Source organism: Phaenicophaeus curvirostris, chromosome 7 (assembly GCF_032191515.1).
Source record: "Phaenicophaeus curvirostris isolate KB17595 chromosome 7, BPBGC_Pcur_1.0, whole genome shotgun sequence".
Classification (NCBI taxonomy): domain Eukaryota; kingdom Metazoa; phylum Chordata; class Aves; order Cuculiformes; family Cuculidae; genus Phaenicophaeus; species Phaenicophaeus curvirostris.
In genome coordinates, this window is record NC_091398.1 from 16,098,026 (window position 1) to 16,118,029 (window position 20,004).

General features: G+C 39.6%; 1 protein-coding gene across 1 annotated transcript in view; it reads right to left on the reverse strand.

The window, feature by feature from the left end:
- Nucleotides 1-20,004, reverse strand: part of PPP1R1C (protein phosphatase 1 regulatory inhibitor subunit 1C) — a 53,712-nt gene that overhangs the window by 18,890 nt on the left and 14,818 nt on the right. The window contains 2 exon segments of the mRNA XM_069861002.1: nucleotides 10,129-10,189; nucleotides 12,052-12,089. Of these exon segments, the coding sequence (XP_069717103.1) occupies nucleotides 10,129-10,189; nucleotides 12,052-12,089 (99 nt within the window).

Here is a 20,004-nt window from a genome sequence, read left to right on the forward strand (position 1 = left end):
GCTCATGGGTTTCCTGCTGCTCTTTGAGTACAGGTGTAGTCCCAATGTGTCCTGTGTCCTTGTCATCTGGAAAGATGCCATTGCAGGGGGTGACTGTGGACTTGCAGAGTTTCCAGGGTTTGCCAGACAAGTGTTTACATATGCTTCTTGTTGCCTTAAGCTGAAATAATCACAGCAAGCATTTTAGAATATTTTTCTGCTTCTGAGTGGTCATTAGATTCCTCAGTTCTTTTAAATGTATTCTTAAAATCATTTACTCTGTGTATTGTTCAGAGCCTGCTGATAATCTCCACTGGCTTTAGAAGACCCATGGAATGACCTTGGTTCACTCATTGGGTGAGTGCGGAAAAACCTGAAAAATCCTCCCACTGTTTCAAGAAAAATTAGCAGCTACACCAAATGAGAGCTTTTTAAAGAACATCCTTCTGGGCAATGCAGCTCACAGGAAAATGAATCCCTTTTCAGATCCATATGCAAGCTGCAGTATTTCCTGTGTTTTTCTGGTCACATTCACACACATAATTCATGCCAGTGTTCAATCCTAGCTAAGGGCCTGAAAGGATGTGGTTGAAATCTTTAGGCTGCTCATATTCTTGTCTCCATGCCAAAGCTCTGGTGGATGGTTTTGGGAACTCTGTGTTCCTGCTAAACTGGGCAATGTTGCCTCCCATGGGGAGAAGGAAGAGAGAAATTGTGGAGGAGAGGAGAACCACATGGCTGTCTTTAGAAAATTTTTGCTTTTCAATAAATTCAGACTAATAGACATTCACTTCAAAAGGGCAAAAGAAAAGTCAAATTATAAAAAAAGCAAACAACATCCCCACCACAAGAAACCCAACACAGATGGTCCCTAGGAATCAGAAGTAAGGTTTCTTTTGTCCTAACTGCAAAAATAAGGACCGCGTTTTTCAGAGACGGGGCTATCACAAAGCTAACATACTACTTGGACATTTACTCAGGTCACATCCAGGGGCAGAAGCTTGCTACCATCAGGTAGAAAGTAAAATAACCAATGGCAAGCTTCTGCCCCTGGATGAGCAGTTTGGTGGCAAGAGCCACGCTCGAGGAAATCATTGCATTTTTTTAACCCTCCCTGCCCAGATCCCAGAAGAAGTGACTGAATGTGCTGGGAGCTCTGCTGACAGACTGCGAGCCTGCGCATACTTACGTGTGGTCATAAGGACCAGCACAACTGATGGAGTCTTAGCTGGAAGGTTGTGGGATGATTTTACTGCGTCAGACACTGCTCAGTACCCGGTGGTGCTATTCACACAGAATCACAGAATCACAGAATAACCAGGTTGGAAGAGACCCACCGGATCATCGAGTCCAACCGTTCCTATCAAACACTAAACCATGCCCCTTAGCACCTCATCCACCCGTGCCTTAAACACCTCCAGGGAAGGTGAATCAACCACCTCCCTGGGCAGCCTGTTCCAGTGCCCAACGACCCTTTCTGTGAAGAATTTTTTCCTAATGTCCAGCCTAAATCTCCCCTGGCGGAGCTTGAGGCCATTCCCTCTTGTCCTGTCCCCTGTCACTTGGGAGAAGAGGCCAGCACCCTCCTCTTTACAACCTCCTTTCAGGTAGTTGTAGAGAGCAATGAGGTCACCCCTCAGCCTCCTCTTCTGCAGGCTAAACAACCCCAGCTCTCTCAGCAGTTCCTCATAAGGCCTGTTCTCCAGCCCCTTCACCAGCTTTGTTGCTTTTCTCTGGACTCACTCCAGAGCCTCAACATCTTTCTTGTGGTGAGGGGCCCAGAACTGAACACAGCATTAGAGGAGCGGTCTCACCAGTGCCGAGTACAGAGGGAGGATAACCTCCCTGGACCTGCTGGTCACGCCGTTTCTGATCCAAGCCAAGATGCCATTGGCCTTCTTGGCCACCTGGGCACACTGCTGGCTCATATTCAGTCAGCTGTCAACCAACACGCCCAGGTCCCTCTCCTCCAGGCAGCTTTCTAGACAGACTTCTCCCAGTCTGTAGCACTGCATAGGGTTGATGTGCCCCCAATATATTCATGTTATACAAATTCACTACTAGCCTGAAGTTTGTCATGCTGTCTTTGGACAGCTGTGCCTTTTGCAGGTGCAGATTTCTGTAAGTGAAATCTGACATCACGGGGAGGAGACGTTAACAGACATAAAGGAACTGTAGAAATACGCAGTTAGATAAAAATGCAGGGAAAACTTTTCTTTTAAGGGTAAATTAAATGAGACATAACCCTGCACAGTATGGAGGCTTTTAAAAAAAACAAACTACTTACAGAGGTACCTCTTTATTTATACACTGTAGATATGTCTATCTCCAGACAACCTCAATATAAATCGAGCAAGTTCCTGCTCTCTCTCTCCACATGCCAAATCCACCAGCAATGCTGTAGGAGGAGCATGCTCTCCCCGATGTGGCTGATTTGTGGCACTGAGCTGAGGAGAGGTGTGAGTCTGACAAATAAACTCGTCCCTGCTGTACACAAGATCCTGCAGCTCCTGTTCAGGAGCCCAGGAGATGTCAAATAATGAACAGGAGCAGCAACATGTAATCTAGGTCTGCATTCCATCACCTTGCTTGGGATCAATTCAGGATCTTAAATGTTTGAAATCAATCAAAAGGCAAGTGTTATTTATTACAACAGGACCCGGTGGAGTCAGTGTCTGCCATGTGGCTTGGTTGTTAACCTGCAGTGTAGAACATAGAGCTGAAGCCAGGAAATAAAATTTAATGCCCTGCCAAATAACTGGCTTCATAAGAACCTTACATCTTCTCCTACAAAAATATTATCTTTTCTTCAAAAGCTGTTCAAGTTCAGAGAACAACACTGCCAAAATCTTTGGAATTTCACTATAAATATATCTTGTAATATAAAGCAACCAGAACAACACGTGTTGTCCTTCGTGGGCTTTCTACTTAATATTTTAAGATAAGTATTTAAGTCTCCAACATTCTCTTTCTATAATATCTTATTTTATCTCTTAAAAAGTCAACTTTTTAATGACATCTGTTACTGCTTAGAAGCAATTAATAGTTGCTATGATGTTTACATAGCTCTATATTTAGTATAACAATGCTTAATAATTTTTTCAAGTCATAAATTCTTTTTCACAGCCATTTGTAAGTTTACCCTTCTATCATAAAAATAGCCATACATTTAAAAAGAGGCCAATGTAACATGATAATTAGAAAGAGCTATCAGATATGCAAACTTCATGCTGACCCAAACAAAGTCAATGGAAATACTCCTCTAGACTTTGGTCCGTGTTGACCAGGCCCTTAAACCACATGTGGGTTTGACATAGGGACCCATATTAATGCTTGGCACAATCTTTTCTTTTTTACGTGCCAGATAACAGTGGTAGATGACAAGTTATAACACAAACATCCCATCCCAGTTTTGCTGTAGAACAGCTGTGAGGCTTAGTCTACACTGAACACCTCCATCTCTCTAAAGGTACTGTGGTATTTATTGCAGCTAAGGCCAGAGCCATTTTGAAGCAGAAGCTGCCTGTTGTGTGAAATGAAACATATTCGAAGCTGCCAACAGTAAGAAATTAAATACAGACGGCGGCAGTGTCTGCCAGCTTTTTGGGCAGTAGCAGAATTGTGGCAGCCAACTGAACTTGAGATGGCAGCAATCTAATGTATCCTATTCACCGACGCAGTGATTCATTAATTAATTTTGCTTAATTTATATTTTTTAAATTGTATCTCCTGTCATCATACTACTGAAGAAGTCTGAGGAAGGAGGGAGAAGGGTAGGGAGAGTGAGAAAAAGAGATCAAGCATTGGAAGGTAGCACTTGGAACAGATAGCCAGGAAATTTGTTCAAGGCCACACTACATTAAGTGATGTGGTTGCATCGAGATGCAGTCTCACTAAGATGTTGGTAAAAATGGTATATAAATGAAGAAAAGAACTAGTTTTGAAACCAAAGCTGCATCTTTCTTTTATCATCTCATTAAGCAAAAGAAAAAAATGTAATGATACAAGACTGCAACATGAATTTTCTTTTCCCAGTATTTCAAGAGGTCCAGGCAGCTGTAGGACTTCCACTCATGAAACTAAATGCACTGACAGCACTTTGTCATATCACAACACACAAACAAACAAGAGCAGTGCACTAGAATAAAGCTGCAGAGCTTTGCCTTCTGTTACCTGAGAAAAAAACTTACTGAGATAGATCTTCTACCTAAAAGTAATGTATTGAAGAATGAGTGCCACCAAGCTAATGAAAAGATGCTGTTCTAGGAACACCACAGATCTGCTAAGGAATTAGAGTAGGACTTGAGCATGAAAAAGGGAATTGCTTCAGCTACTGGATGGTGCCTGCTTTTGTGAAGGAGTCCTAGCAGTCTGCCCAGTATTAATTGCAGTCTTTTAGTCCATTGGAAAAGCAAGAATGTCTGAAGTACACATTGAGGACTGAAAGAATTGTTGAAAACCATCTCCTTCTTTTCTTCTGCCCTTATGGCACCAGTGCAGCACAATCATGTGGATCACCATTGCAGAGATTGGGAAAATGTGATTTCCTGAGCCAGACTTACCAGAAAAGCCTGGCTGAGCACCAGCCCACAGCCTGTGAATTTTCATAGACCTGGGCTTGATGTTCAGAAAACCGTATAAGATATGCCTAATATTAATTTCCTAAAAATTAAATTTAAAACTGTGTATGAGGCAGAAATCACACAGAAACAATATTTTTCTTTCTAGTATAATATGATGTTTCCTTTTCTTACACTTCTGTCAATACTAGAAGCTCTTCATAGAGTTTGCCATCTAAGAGGGCAGCCTGTAAAATGATACAAGTTTCTGTAGTTACTGCTTAGGATTTAAAAACTTCATTCCTCTGCCACTCAAAATAAATTTAGCCTGAGCGTTTTGTTCCATGATGATTCTCATGGGCTCCAAACTCAGTGCTTACCACACTAACAATAATCCATTAAGTCTCCAGACTCTATCCATGGTCCTTGTTAACCTTCAGTCACAAAGTAATGAGATGCATCAGGCATCATCAGGCTGGCCTAAGGGGTTACAAATTTGGATGAGGGCCACATACTGTACTAATTGCTTCTAATAAATTACGTATTTCAGGAGGGACATCATGATCTTAATAATTTATTCTGCCTGTTGTTTCCTTTGGAGAAAAGAACAAGCAGGCACTAAACAAGCCGAGAATCTGGAATTCATGGCAGAAGCTAGGAAAAGCTCATTTAATATCAACCATCATTGTAAACACCAGCATTATGCATGTACCAAATCCCTGGGTCTGAACACTTTGGGAACAGCAGGGAGTCCTGGTTGTTTTGAGCCAAACCAAAATCATGTCTTTGAACAGCCCTTAGATTTCTAACAACTCAGATTTAATCCCACTTCAGATGTTGTATCTGGGTGTAGCTCAAGTAAAAGTCTTTGTTTCTGTGCAAAGAAAAATACATTAAGAGGGGAATTTAAAGGATACATTTCCCAAAAGACTGAGAGGAAAAACAGTAAAGGTATGTTTCACCTCTGTGGTGAAAGACTTTAATTATTGTTTTATGGCAGCTAATTGAAAAGGTGATCCAGCAAATATAGATAGATGCAAGAACATTCTTTAAAGCCCACTGACATTCGCAGGATCTTGATGCTGATCTAAATAGCCTCCTGCAGGGCGAAGTAGGACGAGGGAAAGTTTCCTATTTCCCTGACCTCTAGCACACCCACACTAGCGGGCTCAGTGCTATTGAAATCCCCAAACTACTCGGGAATGTGCACTTCCTTCATAGGGGGAGACCTATATGGTATTTAAATAGCTGCTAGCTTTCATAGCAATAGCTGGTAGATAATGTGGGGACTTGGGAGCTCTAGGGAGCAATGCAGGTTTGGGAACAGCTCAGGCTGTCTTCTGTTTTTCTTTGTAAACCTTGCTTCCTCTCAATTCATTCTGCGTTTCCTTTCAAGGATGAGCTGAGTTATCAAACAAGATGTCACTATCTAGGTAAAAAGAAACCTGCCTCAGTACAAAGTATGTGTGGGGAGGGAAAGTTGCAGTTGCAGCTCTGACACTCAAATGTGCTCTTTCGATTTTCAAGTGATAATGTGTTACCAAGAAAGTACCATTACCTGGGTTGAGTGCAATCTGCTTCTGCCTTGGCAGTCTGAGCTGCCTTCCACTTGGTCTCTCTCTACCTAGGAGGACTGTTGTCTCGTTTGAGATTGCTCTGGTGCATGTGAGGGGAAAAGGGTGGGAATCCAAAAATACTTCCAGTGGTTCCTCTAACCCACTGACCAGAATAATGAAGATATCTCTAAAGAGGCTATTTTGGGATGGATGGGTGGATGGATGTCTGTGCTAAAACAGTTGCATGTCTACTTTGATACAGAGGGAAAGGACTGAAGGATTCTACCTGGTTTTGTCACACAGAACAAGAAGCAGATTAGTAAATAAGAGAAATAGGCCTTATGCAATGAATACTGGCTGGAAAACATGTCCTTAGGTAAAACTGGTGCTTCTTCAAATGCAGAAGATTTCCTTTAGTTGTTTTATAGTGGTTTTCATAGATGGGTTCAAGCCAAACTCCATATACAAAGAAGAACTTAAAATGAAAGAAAGTAGAGGAGACTAAAGATAAGCATTTCAGAGTTTTGGAATCTATAGAAGGGTGACAGAATTTAAAGTTTATACATAAAAGCCCAAGAATAACAAAAGAAAAAAAGTGACATAAACAGGGGAGATAAGGTGATGAATCCTCAGTTAAGACTGCTGCTATACCTGGAAAAAAGTTTGACAGGAAGAAAATATACAAATTTTTATATATATAAGTGCATATATAAATATGTATAGATAATAATATAGATAAAATATATAAATATAAATTTATATCTTGTATATATATAAATATGCAACATACTGAAAATAGGATGGGTTAATTTGATGCAATCTTCAAATACTGACTTCTGCAAGCATCGCATGCTACATAAGAGTGTGAAATTATCAAATGGTAGTGTAGCAGGGTTAGAAGAAGAAATATTTTGAAAGCAAAATGACATCCATTAGGTTTGGTAATATAATACTAACAAGAACACTACACTGAGCTGTTATCTGGTTTGCTGTCTGATTAATTCTCCAGATTACTGCTTAAATCAATAGTTTTCACATTGATTTTTCCAGCACACTGTATTTCAGTTAAAAGAACAATGCCCTGAGATGAGTCAGTTACTTGCTGTTTCTGTAGGGACTCTGATGCATTTGCATATAGGAAAGTAAAAGCAGGAGCCAAAGTACACACAAATATATACTAATAAGAATATGCTTGTTGCACCGTGACATGACACTGGCTGTGCAGACGCATGGGTTTGCTACAGCTTGCTGCAGCAACTACAGACCCGCCTCAAGCCAGAGCAAGCTGTGGTAAGGACAGAACCAAAATATTTGGGATGATCTCAGGCAGATAACAACACTGTCTTTTAGTTTAGGTGGCTGCTATGGCAGAGGGGAAAAATATGCCCACATTTAACTAAGAAGCTGATCTCCATTTATTTGCTATGACATGTAGAACCTCAGTAGTACTGCATTTTCATTTATTTCATACATTTTCATGTATTTGCATATTCCATGTAACATGTAGTATTGTCCTGGTACTGTAACTGGTCACAACAATTGCCTGATGTATCTTTTGCTCCTTTTCACCACGTCAACAATTTCCTATTTTGTTTGTAGTCACAATATGCAGGTTTATTTTCTCTTGGTTTATCTCTCTCTTGCTTAGACACGAGTTCATGAAACCAGCAACTTTTCTCTCACACAGTTTTGTATTTATTTCAAGGAACTTGCAAGAAGTGCAGCAAAAATATTTCCAGTTCAAAGAAGAAATAATAATCTCAAGAGCTACTTGGATATTTGGAGTCAGGCTGAAGTATGACTCTCTCCACTGTTTCTCCTGACCACCTCTATGCTGCAGGCATAGAGTTAAGCTTGTGCCATGGCCCCTGGTCTCTCCTACAGCTTTCCACACACGGCTGCTGTCTAAGATTCCAGGCCCCGCACCTGTCAGTGAGCTTGGCTTACTTCTGGAAACTTGAAGTTAAAAGCAGCTAAGAACTACTAAAATGTCAGAAAAATTAACAAATGAAAATGTTTGTCCCTCTTTCCCGCTATGAGCTCTGTTCGATGGAGATTTATCAGCCCTGTCTTTAAATGTAAGGCACCAGATTACAGTCTATCCTACCTTCCATTAATAACAGTCCTGGCAAATACAGAGTAGCCAAAGAAAGTGTTAAGGAGGGAGAGTCAGCATGCAGAATCTCATTCTTTATTGTATATTGAATACTATGTTGTGAATATACCGAGGCAGAAATAGCTGTCAGGAAATAAACATATGAAAGCTGTGGGAATATCATGCAGTTATGAAACCTGTTTTTCTGAAAATATTGCTGAATATTGCTATCTTCAACTGCTATAAAACTAGAATAATTTAAATCATTACAAATCCTCTGTTTCTCAGTAATGCTTTCATAGCATTGTGTATTTCACACTGCTATATATTTGCCTACTAATCTCTTAATCTAAACAAAATAATATTCATGTTTTCGTAACAATGAAGAGCAACGAATAATGAATGTTCTTATTCATGTCATTTTTAAATTAAAAGGATAGTCTTTATGGTAGTTACAGTATGGTAAATCTGCAGCCTGCTTACAGGAAGGGTTATCAGCTTCCAGATGTCCAACTGTGTATCTGGGAATATCTGGGAATACTGCATAGTTTAGGCTGTTAAGGTATTGTGGTGAGGCATTTTGTGTTTTGCTTTGTTCTGCTTACAACGTATTTCAGGCTAGTTGTGAGCTACCTTTCCTGCTGTTCCTGGGAATTAGATTGGTTTAGAGGCAAACCGTGCCAGATACTTCCCCAGGTCTCATCAGGATGTTAAAGGTAACATTAAGTAGGCTGCAGTCCTTTGGAGAAGATATAAGGACTTGTTTCACAGAGCACTTCATTTGCACAGTGTTTAGTTTAGGCTTGTACAGCAGAATAATACAACAGTGAGATCATTAGGTGTTAGTACCATGAAAAGTTTCTTTCTTCTATAATTATAATTCACTATAATATGATTATTTCTAATATGCAGTACACATACTTTAGCCTATTTTGACAGACAGCAAGTCTTACGTGGCACCCGAGTGATGTTTCAAGTGTTGTGTTAGGGGGAGTGTTAGGGAACTGAAGGTGCTGCATAAGATATGTAGAACTGGCTGATACAGTAAATTACCTAATGATAGCAGCAGTGTTTGACACAACAAATGAGATATCTTACCTTTTTGCCAGGTAATAAATTGTTTTAAGCCGAAGGAATGGAAATTGAGGGTATTCATTACCTATCAGATGACAACTTGGCAGGACAGCCTTTGGTCTGCAGTTTGAAATGATGGGCACTGACAAGTGTCAGGCTGAAGCTGGTGAATCACTACGGATCTTGCTTCACTGCAAGCCTCATCAAGTCAAACTCTGTTCAGAGTGATTTGAGAAACAAGGTCTAAACATTGTTGTTTGGATCCCAGGTAATATTCCTGCTACTTTTATGTTCATTCTTGAATAGCACCTAAGCCTTTAGACATCTACCAAAATTTCTCGTTTCCCCTTTCTTCAAAAGAAAGGCTTCGTGCCTCTATGGCAAGATACTTAGCTCATAATTTTGGCTGTTCTCCTTTTCACAGCTGCCTGGAAAGGGAAGCAGTGTGTACAGGAGTGGTTTAAATAAGAAACAGCGAGCTGTATGGGGCCAGCACTTATAAAGCTTAGGTATTCCAGGTGTTCTCTTGAATGTTTGGGACGGAAATATCTGTTATCTCAAACTAATAAAAGCATCAAGGCTTTGCAGGAATAGATTCTTTTTAAAAAAAAAATAGATTTGCCAGTGCTGCAAGATTCTGTGGTGAGGATAAATACACAGTCAGTATCAGGCAGACGGTCAATGCCAGAAAGTCACTTAAAAGTACAAAAAAATTAATGGTTAATCATGAACCTTTAGCAGTTGCACTGCTCATGGGCAGAGAGCCATTTCTAAGTCGCCACAGTTTCCTGTGCAGGATAAGACACAAAGCCACAGCACGAGGGGAGCGTGCCCAGCCAGGGCAGAGACAGTACCTGCACAGTACCTTTGAGGGCAGGTGGGGTGAAGACGCTCTGCTTCCTTTGCTTGGGAGACGCACTCTGGGACTGGGGAGGGACAAAACACAGAGAGAGGCAGTAAGAGATGAGCACCGGGACAAGTTTCTGTCAGGGCAGCTCTGGGTCTTGTTCCACAGCTGCATTCAGAGGACGCACACACCAGTCTGAGAAGTTTCTAAGAAACAGATATTGTATAAATCTGACGCCAGTCCCCTGGCTCTCATGAACACAGGGAAAACTAAAACTCAGTAGACAAAATATGGGTTTAACGGACAACCTTTATGGCTTCCAGGCAAAACAGACCCAATACTGCTGAAAATTACCCTTGACTCTAAACCAATAGTTAAGAATAAAATTAAGATAGCCTCTGCTTTTAACAGTCTATGTAACCGATTCTCACTGTACAAATAAATGTTTACATATATTAGAATGGCTGCAAGGTTTGCATTAATCAATATTCCAATTAAATACAATGCAATGTATAGGTAAGGTAGTACTGAAATTATTAATATATAAATTTTTACATAAAGAAATGGAAGATCCCTTTCCCTGCACTTTTTTCAATGTGTTCTATTAATCCTAAAATAATAATTTCAGCAACCAATCACTCAGCCTTTAACTGGGACTGATTTAAGTGATATATTTAGACACAGTAAACTTTTTGTGGTTCCAAAATCACATCTATGCACAAACATAAATTATTCCAAAATAATGGTAGTAAAATTACACATAGACTAATAGTAGTATAATTATACTAATGTATAGATAGCAAAAACCTAATCAGAATACATTCCAGGGCTAAAGCAGAGCAACTTTTGCAAAAGGAAAGAGTTTAATGGCGTTTATATTATACTAACAGGAAATATGTCCACATACAAAGGATAGTAAAACTCCGTAAGGTCATGTACATAGCCAGATTTTGAAGACATAAGCACCATATCACATTCCTAAGAAGAAGGTTAAAAAAAAGCTGTGTGTAGGCAATCTTTATTTTTTCTCAGCTAATTAATTTCTAGTTGTATTTGGTCATAACTATGTTACCTATTCTCAAATATTTGCTAAAAATGCCTTTTTTCTCTAGTGCTTTCACTGGTATATACTCTGTGAATTTAAATCAGATCTATTTCTTCAAGGAACATTTGAGACTGCTCTTAGGAAAACTATTTTCACTCCAGTATGGTCAGTCCTATTACCTTACCGTATCACAATGGATGAAATCATAACATTTATAAATAAAATATCATCTTCTTTTAAAAGAGAAAGCTATTTATGTACATGGTGGGATAGGTTGTTGATCCTCACCCCAGTAAATCTTTATGTCTGTATTTGAGTCCAAATTTGAACCAATCAATACCTCCTACTGCTATTTAAAGAGCCGCCTGCTTCTCTGAGCAATGAACGAGTGAAGGAGAAAGAGATCAGAGAATTGCAGGAGCCATGCAAGGCAAGGTTAGTAAATGAGATCGAAGGAGCCAACTTTAAACTTTTCTGCAAACGACATCAGCAGACTGCCTGCTGTGGGTTTGGCAAATGATGGGAAGAGGAGAGAGGAGTTTGCAATGCTTTTGTGGACCAGCAGTGATCTGCAGACCCAAAGCAATGACCTGTCAGGGTCATCTTGGGCAGATTTGCTGTGATTTGCTAGGGCACAGCAGCAAGGCAGAGGGGAAACCTGCCTTACCCAGTTCCCTGCTACAAGGAGAAGGAGCCAGCAGAAGATGCAACATGGGTTTACGTAGCCCTGGTTTGAAAGTGATGGTCCTCTTAAAAACCTGTGTTACTGAAGATGGCATGACAATGCAAATAAAATATTAACTAGGAAGAATCAGTGAGTTTCAAAGGACTTTCAACCATGTATCTATTTTAACAATAAATTCTGGGTTTGTTTTGGCTTTTTTTTAATCACTTACCTCTGCCTGTGAGATATTTGTTCTTTTCTCATCTTTCTCTAGTGGAAGTAAAGATATGGAAAAAGAAAAGTTAGTACAAAAGCATTTCTCAGTGCTAACGCTTGCAGCTCTGCCCCAAACCCTGCAACACTATTATAAATACAACATTACCCTTCTGATTTACAGCTTTCTTTCTCTTTTCGTTGCCTCAGAAAACCAGAGGCCCTGATTGGCATTTAGACATAAGGGCTACATGGAAAGCACTTAACTCCCATTCTTTGTCTGTAAATTAACAGCAAGTGATGAAATGTATTTAGCAGCAGTTCCTTCGGCCAGTGTCCCAGCGGGGCTCTGAGCTCACTGGTGTCTGTTGGGATATGTGGCTGCTTTGCCCAGGGACTGCACTTTCTTGTATGCTGAGCAAAGCCTTAGTTGCCAGTGTGCAGCAAACTCACAAAGGGCTCTACTGGACTCAAATAACAATCAATAAGAACCTAGCCTCAGTTAAATTATTAATATTCCAGTACTAGTCCAAAAGGGCATCGAGCATTAATAGTAAAATTATCAAACCAAAGCTTAACAAAACCTAATATTTAATCTTAAAATTTCATTACATTACTGGTGTAGTATCAGAAGTGACTGTAATTTTTTTCCTGGTACTTCTTGGTGTTTTTGCCTTAATTTGCTTTGGGCTATAGGCATAGCAGAAATAGACATTTCTAATGAAAACAATCATTTCTGAGAAACTGTTTGAACAACTAAATAAAATTGTAAGAAGCAGAGGAGTGTCAAAGATCTTCCTCATAGTTGCCCTTAACCAGTCTATGCATGAGAATAAATTATGTTTCTACTGCTGTCTTGATGGTCAGAACTTGATGGTCTCTTGATAATGATTTCCCAAATATTTGACAAATACCACATGGGACATTTGATGCACAGTAGTCTGTAGCTCTAAAATAAAATGCCATTAAGAACAGAGCCATTAATCTCTCAGTGTACCAACGCCCTTTATAAAATTTTCCACTTGCAGATACCACTGCAATTTCCACCGAGGTGTGGCAGATCTGTAAATGTAGGTTTGAGGGAAGAATTAGATCTAGGCAATATCATTTCATCTGACTTATTCTCTAAATTTTGGCTGCTTGTGGTGTGCTGTGTGTGAGGGGAAGAGCCAGTCCAGGCAGACTGACTACATTTTCTATTGTATTCTTTAGCTTTGTATCTGTGCATCTTACAAACATGAGTTGACTTATTGGATTTTTCAATTCATATATTTTCCATTACCTTTACATGAAAGACATTACATTCAAATGAATACTGTCAAGGTTAAAAAGTGTGGTTGAAAGTTGTGGTGATTACTAAAGCACAGTTCCACAGAATTAGACAGGACACTCAGGAGGCCAGTTCCTGTCACTGACATTTATATGAACTTCGGTAAGGTGACTAACCTCTTTCTTGACTTCCCTATCTGTAAATAACTGTAGCAGTTCCTATTTAAGCACAGCAGTGTCTATTCTTCTTTGTAAAACACTTTGTAGTACAAAGTTCAGCTGGGTAAATGGGTGATTATTTATGTGCTTGCAATCTTTCTTATTAGTTGTATACCAAATGGACATGGACCTCAACGATTCAGTGCTGCATTTTATTATTTTTTTTAGCTCAGGATCTTGGATTTAGGTTGGAAGATGAGATTTGAATGAATCAAGAACCTTCAGCAGAGAACAATGAAAAGTAAGTTAATTGCCATTCATTCCTGAAACTCTACATGTGCCCAGACTCAAGATATGCATTGTGAACCCAAACTTAGGCTTGCATAAGGAGCAAAACCTTCAGTCAATATTTTTGTTGGATTTCAGGTCTTGTTCATAGAGTCATAGAATCATTAAGGTTGGAAAAGACCTCGAAGATCATCAAGTCCAACATCACCACGCCTACTAAACCATGTCCTGAAGTGCCCCATCTACCTGCTTTTTGAATCCACCACTTCCCTGGGCTGCCTGTTCCAATGCTTCACCACTCTTGCAGTAAAGAAATTTTACCTAAGGATGTGCACAAATCTAATCCTTTCAGCTTGTACACTTACTGTTCTTAATCAGGTGTCATTAAAGCTAGCAGAATCAGAACATTTCCAGCCTTTCACCCAGTGGCCCATATATGACAGACAACTTTGCAAACAAGAACTGGCCCTGTATGGAGTTTGAGAAACCATTCACATCCACAGGACAAACAGTGCCAATGAATAGCATCCAACAATGTGGAAATTTAAGAATGACTTATAAAATCACACAAACAATAGTTTTCAAATCCAGTAAACAGACATCAGAAATAAACCTAAAGGAGAAAAAGAGACAAACTTGAGGACATGAAGTGTTGCAAGTGAGCTGTGGGATGGAGGGAACAGTAGAACTGGATGGAGATGCAGTTTGGTCAATGGTACATTTTGTCATGCATTAATTTTTGAGGACAGAAAGGCCATTGCATACTTATTTTTCTCAGGCTTTTTGATAGAAAAGACGCAATGGAGAATATAAATTTTTAAGCACAGGTGATGAGGGATGTGAACAAGAAAAGCTGAAATCTCTGAGTGCCATGGACTGAGGAAGAGAGCAGAAAATAAACAGAACCTCTTTCTGTAGAGGAGGAAGAAAAAATGAAAGACAAGGGAGACACAGAAAGAAGATAGAATTGCTTGTATGTAGCTGAGGTAGTAAGGAGAGACAGGGACAGTGGAGTTGGAGTAGAAGCAAAGGGGTAACTAAGTGATGACAGAGAGCAGAGATGGAGTGCACTATGTGCTGAAGTTCAGTCAAAAGCTCCCTGCCTGGGGAAACACATAGAGTTATCTTGGTCTAAATGGAGGATTACATTAATAACTACTTGAACATTTTTCCTTGGACAAATAGTGTTTTTCCAGTGTAACTTAAAATGCTTTGAAAACAGTCTAATAAATTAATGAAATCTTCTCAAAACGGCCTTACTAAGAGAGTGTCCTTGTAACAGACAATGTATGTAGGATCTAATGCTCTCACTACAACAGGTCAGTTCTAGCATTGGGAAACTCTGTGTAGACAATTTCTGTGACAACAAAATTTGTGGTGAGAATAGAAGGTACAAGGTAAGAAAGAACATAATCAGTTAGATACTTCAAATTAGACATATCCATCTATTGAAGTCAAACAATCCACTCATTCCCCACCCTTAAAACCCTCTCAAAACTGCTGACAAGTAGAAATTATATTACTTTAGTGAACCCTTTGAGCATAAATTCCTTGAGAGGGATTAGGAAAAAATCAGAAACAAAATCACAAATATCAGACTGTGATAACACTTGATTCACAGGAGATAAATAAAATCCCTGATTTCTCAGCATCCTTTAATTCCCATTGACTGCTGTACAGTCAGGATTCTGTTCACAAAAAAAGTCATATTTTATACAGAATGAGAAATTTCCTTATCATGTCTATAACTAGGCAATCATATCATGGAGAATGTGAATTCAAGTGATCAGCTCTTTATCTTATATGAAACAAAACCCAGGCTCTTGGTAGATAACTTCTCCCTACAGGCTTGCTCTCTCTTTGAGGCCGAGAGTGAAGAAGACTTTTTAATGATGCTCCGTTTTCCTCTCCTACAGACCATGACATTGTTCACAGAACACAACCCTGTGTTATACTCCAAATCTCAACAGATGGCTTTTTCCGGTTTAACTTATTCTTGGCTGCTCTAATTAGCTTGCAGGAATCTAATTACTTAAGTAATTTCTTGTCAGTTTTTGTGTTTTTCTTTAAGTGGTATAATAGAAAACTTATGAAGGACTAAAAACAGGCTGGTACATACCCAGGTTGTCAGAAGTCAAGGTAAATGAAAATAAGAATGGAGTTTTAGAGGTTTTTTTACATCTATGCTGAGGAAAAAGCAGTTGAGGACTTTCCCTGTGCTGGGGGAATACTGTCTGAGGCTAGTGTGGCTCTTACATCACGTAGACTGGAGACGTACCTAGCAAAATAAACAGGATTTCAGGCTTGAGTCATTGCCCTCAGGAAGAAAAATGGTCCATGTTCATCAGTGAAAGGTTTCGCCTAAAGGACATTTTCATTAGTCCAGACACATAAAAAGACTTTCTGAAATGAAGCCTTATTTCTTTAAGGAGAGACACTTCTGAAAGTCCATCCACTGCAGAGAGCCCACTTCAGCATTGGAGCTCCAAGTTTAGTTTTATAGCACCCACTCCCAGGGAAACCTGCAAAATATGGCCAGGCTATATTGTTAAAATATGGAGGAAGAAACACCAAGGGATTTGTCTCCCACATATTCTTGTTAGCATAACTCTTTTGAATGTTTATTAGCACAGCCACCCAGATAAGCTGGCATAGTAAGTCAGCCTACCCTAAAGGTGTCAATATATGAAGTCAGAAATGAATGGAACGGAAGGAGGCTGGTAATAACCAGGATGGCAACTGTTTGATGTCCCTCACTGCTTTTCCTGTGAATCTCCACTATTGTGTAAATGTCATGACCATGCTGAGGGAAAACTTATGGTCATTTTAGAGTAAGATCAGAATTAACCTGCCTCTCTTGTCCCACTGGATAATGTTAATGGACTTGGAGTAGCTATGCAGGGCAAGAGGTGACCTATTCTAAAAGACTTGGCCTCTGATGTCACCCATGGGCTCTGCAGTGGAGTCATCTGGCGAAGGCTTATGCAGCTAAGTACCCTGCTTTCTTTCCCTTTGGCAAGAGCAAAAAAAAAGCCTTTTCTGTAGGATTTCAGACAGGCAGTGGAGGAACAGAACAGGTCAAAGAGGCCAGCTTTTACACAAAACAAACTCAATTAGAAGCTGTCATAATTGTTGGAGAAAGCTTCATGTAGGGAGTTTGGAATTTTCTTTGGGAAAAAAAACCCTGAAAAGTTTCAGATAAAAATCGTGGGGGGGTGACAGGGCTCTTGATTTGGGCAGGTTTTGTCACAGTGTCTAAATTTTCCCTTAAAAATAATAAAAAATATACTCCTTAATTGCTCAGATAGTGGAAACAGCCTATGAGCCGCAGGGCCATAATAGGTTTTAGGTAAAGAATGATTTTAAAAGAATGGTTTATATCTGAAAGAAATGAACCTGAAGAAAAACTTTGAGAACACAGTGTCATGGTCAATCTGACGCCTTCTTACATTCCTGTCCTCCACCCCTGTATAAACACTGAGAGCAAAGTAGGTGAACAGAAGCACGGATCCAGCCTTCCACATGCAAACTTCAGTGCAGGGCACCCCAAGACAGAGACAGATGATGCCACTGATATGAAACGGTTCAATTGGTGTCATTTCATGTGACTACTTTTGAGGAAATGTCTCCATGGCCAAACAGCACTATGTTCATGAGCAAAGCTTTCTTTCTCAAAAAATGTGAAAGAATTGAACTGATTGCTGACTTCTGATCAATGTGATTAATGATGACATATAGTTGGAAAAGGAAAATAATTTTCCTGGCTCTGGCTCCACTTAGCCATCTCCTGTGTTGGAGAGGAAGGTTCCTGCTGTGGGGTTGGAGGATGTTTGTGTGCTTGGACAGTAGGCAGCAGAGCTCTGCCCCCAGTCTTGCTATGTGCAAATTATGCGACAAGACAGATCATATGTTTCAAAATCCTACATTTAAACGTACAACCCACACAATTTTAGGGTCCAGGAAAAGAAACAGATAATTTTCCAAATAATTCTTTATTCTCCTGCCACTTAGTAGCACAAAAACTTGAAATTTTCTGAAAATTTGGTTTCAGTCATTTCACATTTCAATTTCATCATCAGTAAAAGAAGGATGTTTTAAAAGCTACCAGCTTGCCTCACTGGTGTTTGACCACCACTGTTTGTATTTTTCATTGATATTTGTAAAAGCACCTCATTGAAACTTGATACAGAAATTGATTGCCATTATGCTATTTTGCATTTTTCTACCATCAAAACTATATTTCCTTTCCCCCAGAAGACAAAGTAGGATCAAAAAATATTTCATGCTCTGCTTTTGCCAGAGTTCTAACTATGAATTGCCAGATCACCTAGCACCTCATGGGTTTTGCTAGACCACTGAATTACAAAATGGAAAGAAGACCAAAAAGGCAAACATAGAAAATGTTTATGTAGTTAATTGTTTGACACTTGCTTGCTGGTTTTTATTTGCCTTTATCTTTCAAAGAATATTTGTGGGTATAGATGTAATTACATTTAATTATAAAAAATATTCTGGTAAGCCCTCCTGGCACGTGTTTATGTTTCTGAAAATCTTCACATTGCAAAAGCACCTCATTAAACTCCAGTATCCCAGCAGCTGTGGTAAACGTAGCAGGAGGGTCTGCTCGCCTCCTCAGTCAAGTGCTGACAAAGAGTGCACGCGTTACAGTTCTTCTAAATCTCACACATTAATCAACATCTACATTACTGTCTGGCCATTTAGGGAACTCTAATAATTAAATTTGTATAGGAAATGTCAGTAAAAACATAGGAGAGGGAGGAATTTGCTATATACACAAGCATTTGCATGCTTGTTCTATCTGATGTTTTCAGTTAAGGTACATGGCATGGGAAGGGTCCAGTGTTACCATAACAGTAGGACCTCTTGCCTCTCTTGCTCCTGGGTGATCATATGGGAGCGTTTCCCAACTAGCTCCTGACTGTAACTAGCCCCTTTTTGTAGTTCAGAAAAATGCCCAGGCCGGGCTAATCAGCTGTTTGGACATTTAAAATTTTCTTTCCAGGTAAGTTAGCTCATTTATATTTACATAGCTCTGCATTTCCCACCTTCAATACTCAAATAGCCGTTACCGGTACTCGGAGTAGGGGCAGCAATACACTTTGTCAGGCTGAATCCTTCCTAATGGTGCTCAAAGACAACCTCTAAATGAAAAGAATGCTCATTCTTCTCCTTCTTACACACACAACAGCATTTAATCCAAACAACATCTATATCTCTGAATGTCAGACAGACAGTATCCAAAGACCCACCTTCAACTGCACAGCTATAAGAATATGCAATAAAACCACCTTTCATAAATTAAACAGATCAACATTTCTTTAAAACATACATTCTGAGTTCCTAATCTGGTTTGGAAGGAACTGGAGACATTACAAACCTCAAATGTGAATCTAAATGTATTTGTTTATATCACACAAATCTCAGAAGGGAATTAGAGTGCCTAATTCACCACTTTTTTATTCCAGTTTCATGCCAGATTTGTGGAAATCAGTCTAGTTTCATTGGCATTAGATGAGAATATAAGAGTGATCAATCAGGTCTGCAGCCTTACCACAGAGCAGTCATGAATTATTACAAGCAAAAAAAGAACCTCTCTTAAGCATTTTGTTTACAACTTTTCATTTTCCCTCCCTGTGATACCTGTTAAATCAAATATAGCTTCTAAAAATACACATTGTAAGGAAATTTAAATTTAATTCTTTATTTTCTCCCTTTATTGTTAATAAGGACTGAATTGCCCTGTCTGCCTTCTTGAAGGTACAATTCTGCCTGACTCTGTCATCTTCCAGCTGCTGCCAGCTCTGTAAGGCTCTTTCTGATATTGTCCTGGCTTTGAATGGCAGAATAGAAAACACGCTTATCGGAAAAACCTGTCATGAAAAAAATCCTTCCGTGCAGAGGCTTCTTTTCCTCATAGCACAAGATCTCCTGTTCTGCAGCCCTGCCCCCTGGGAGGGCCAGGTTAGCTAGAAGTGTACAGCAGATGTTCCTGACGTGAAGTCCCTCATCCACCACATGGGGAAAATTACGGACTGGCAGATCTTCCTAGAGCAAGTAATCAACCCAGGGAAAAACACACTTGAAATAAACATTCTGTTTGGATAACTAATGTAAAGATTGACTTTAAATCACAATTTAAAAAATGCTAGTCTTGAAGCTGCTTTCTTCTGCTGCTTTCTAAGCAGCATGAACTCCTCTTTGCTGAAGGAAACAGAGACAGCTTTCAAAGAACAGC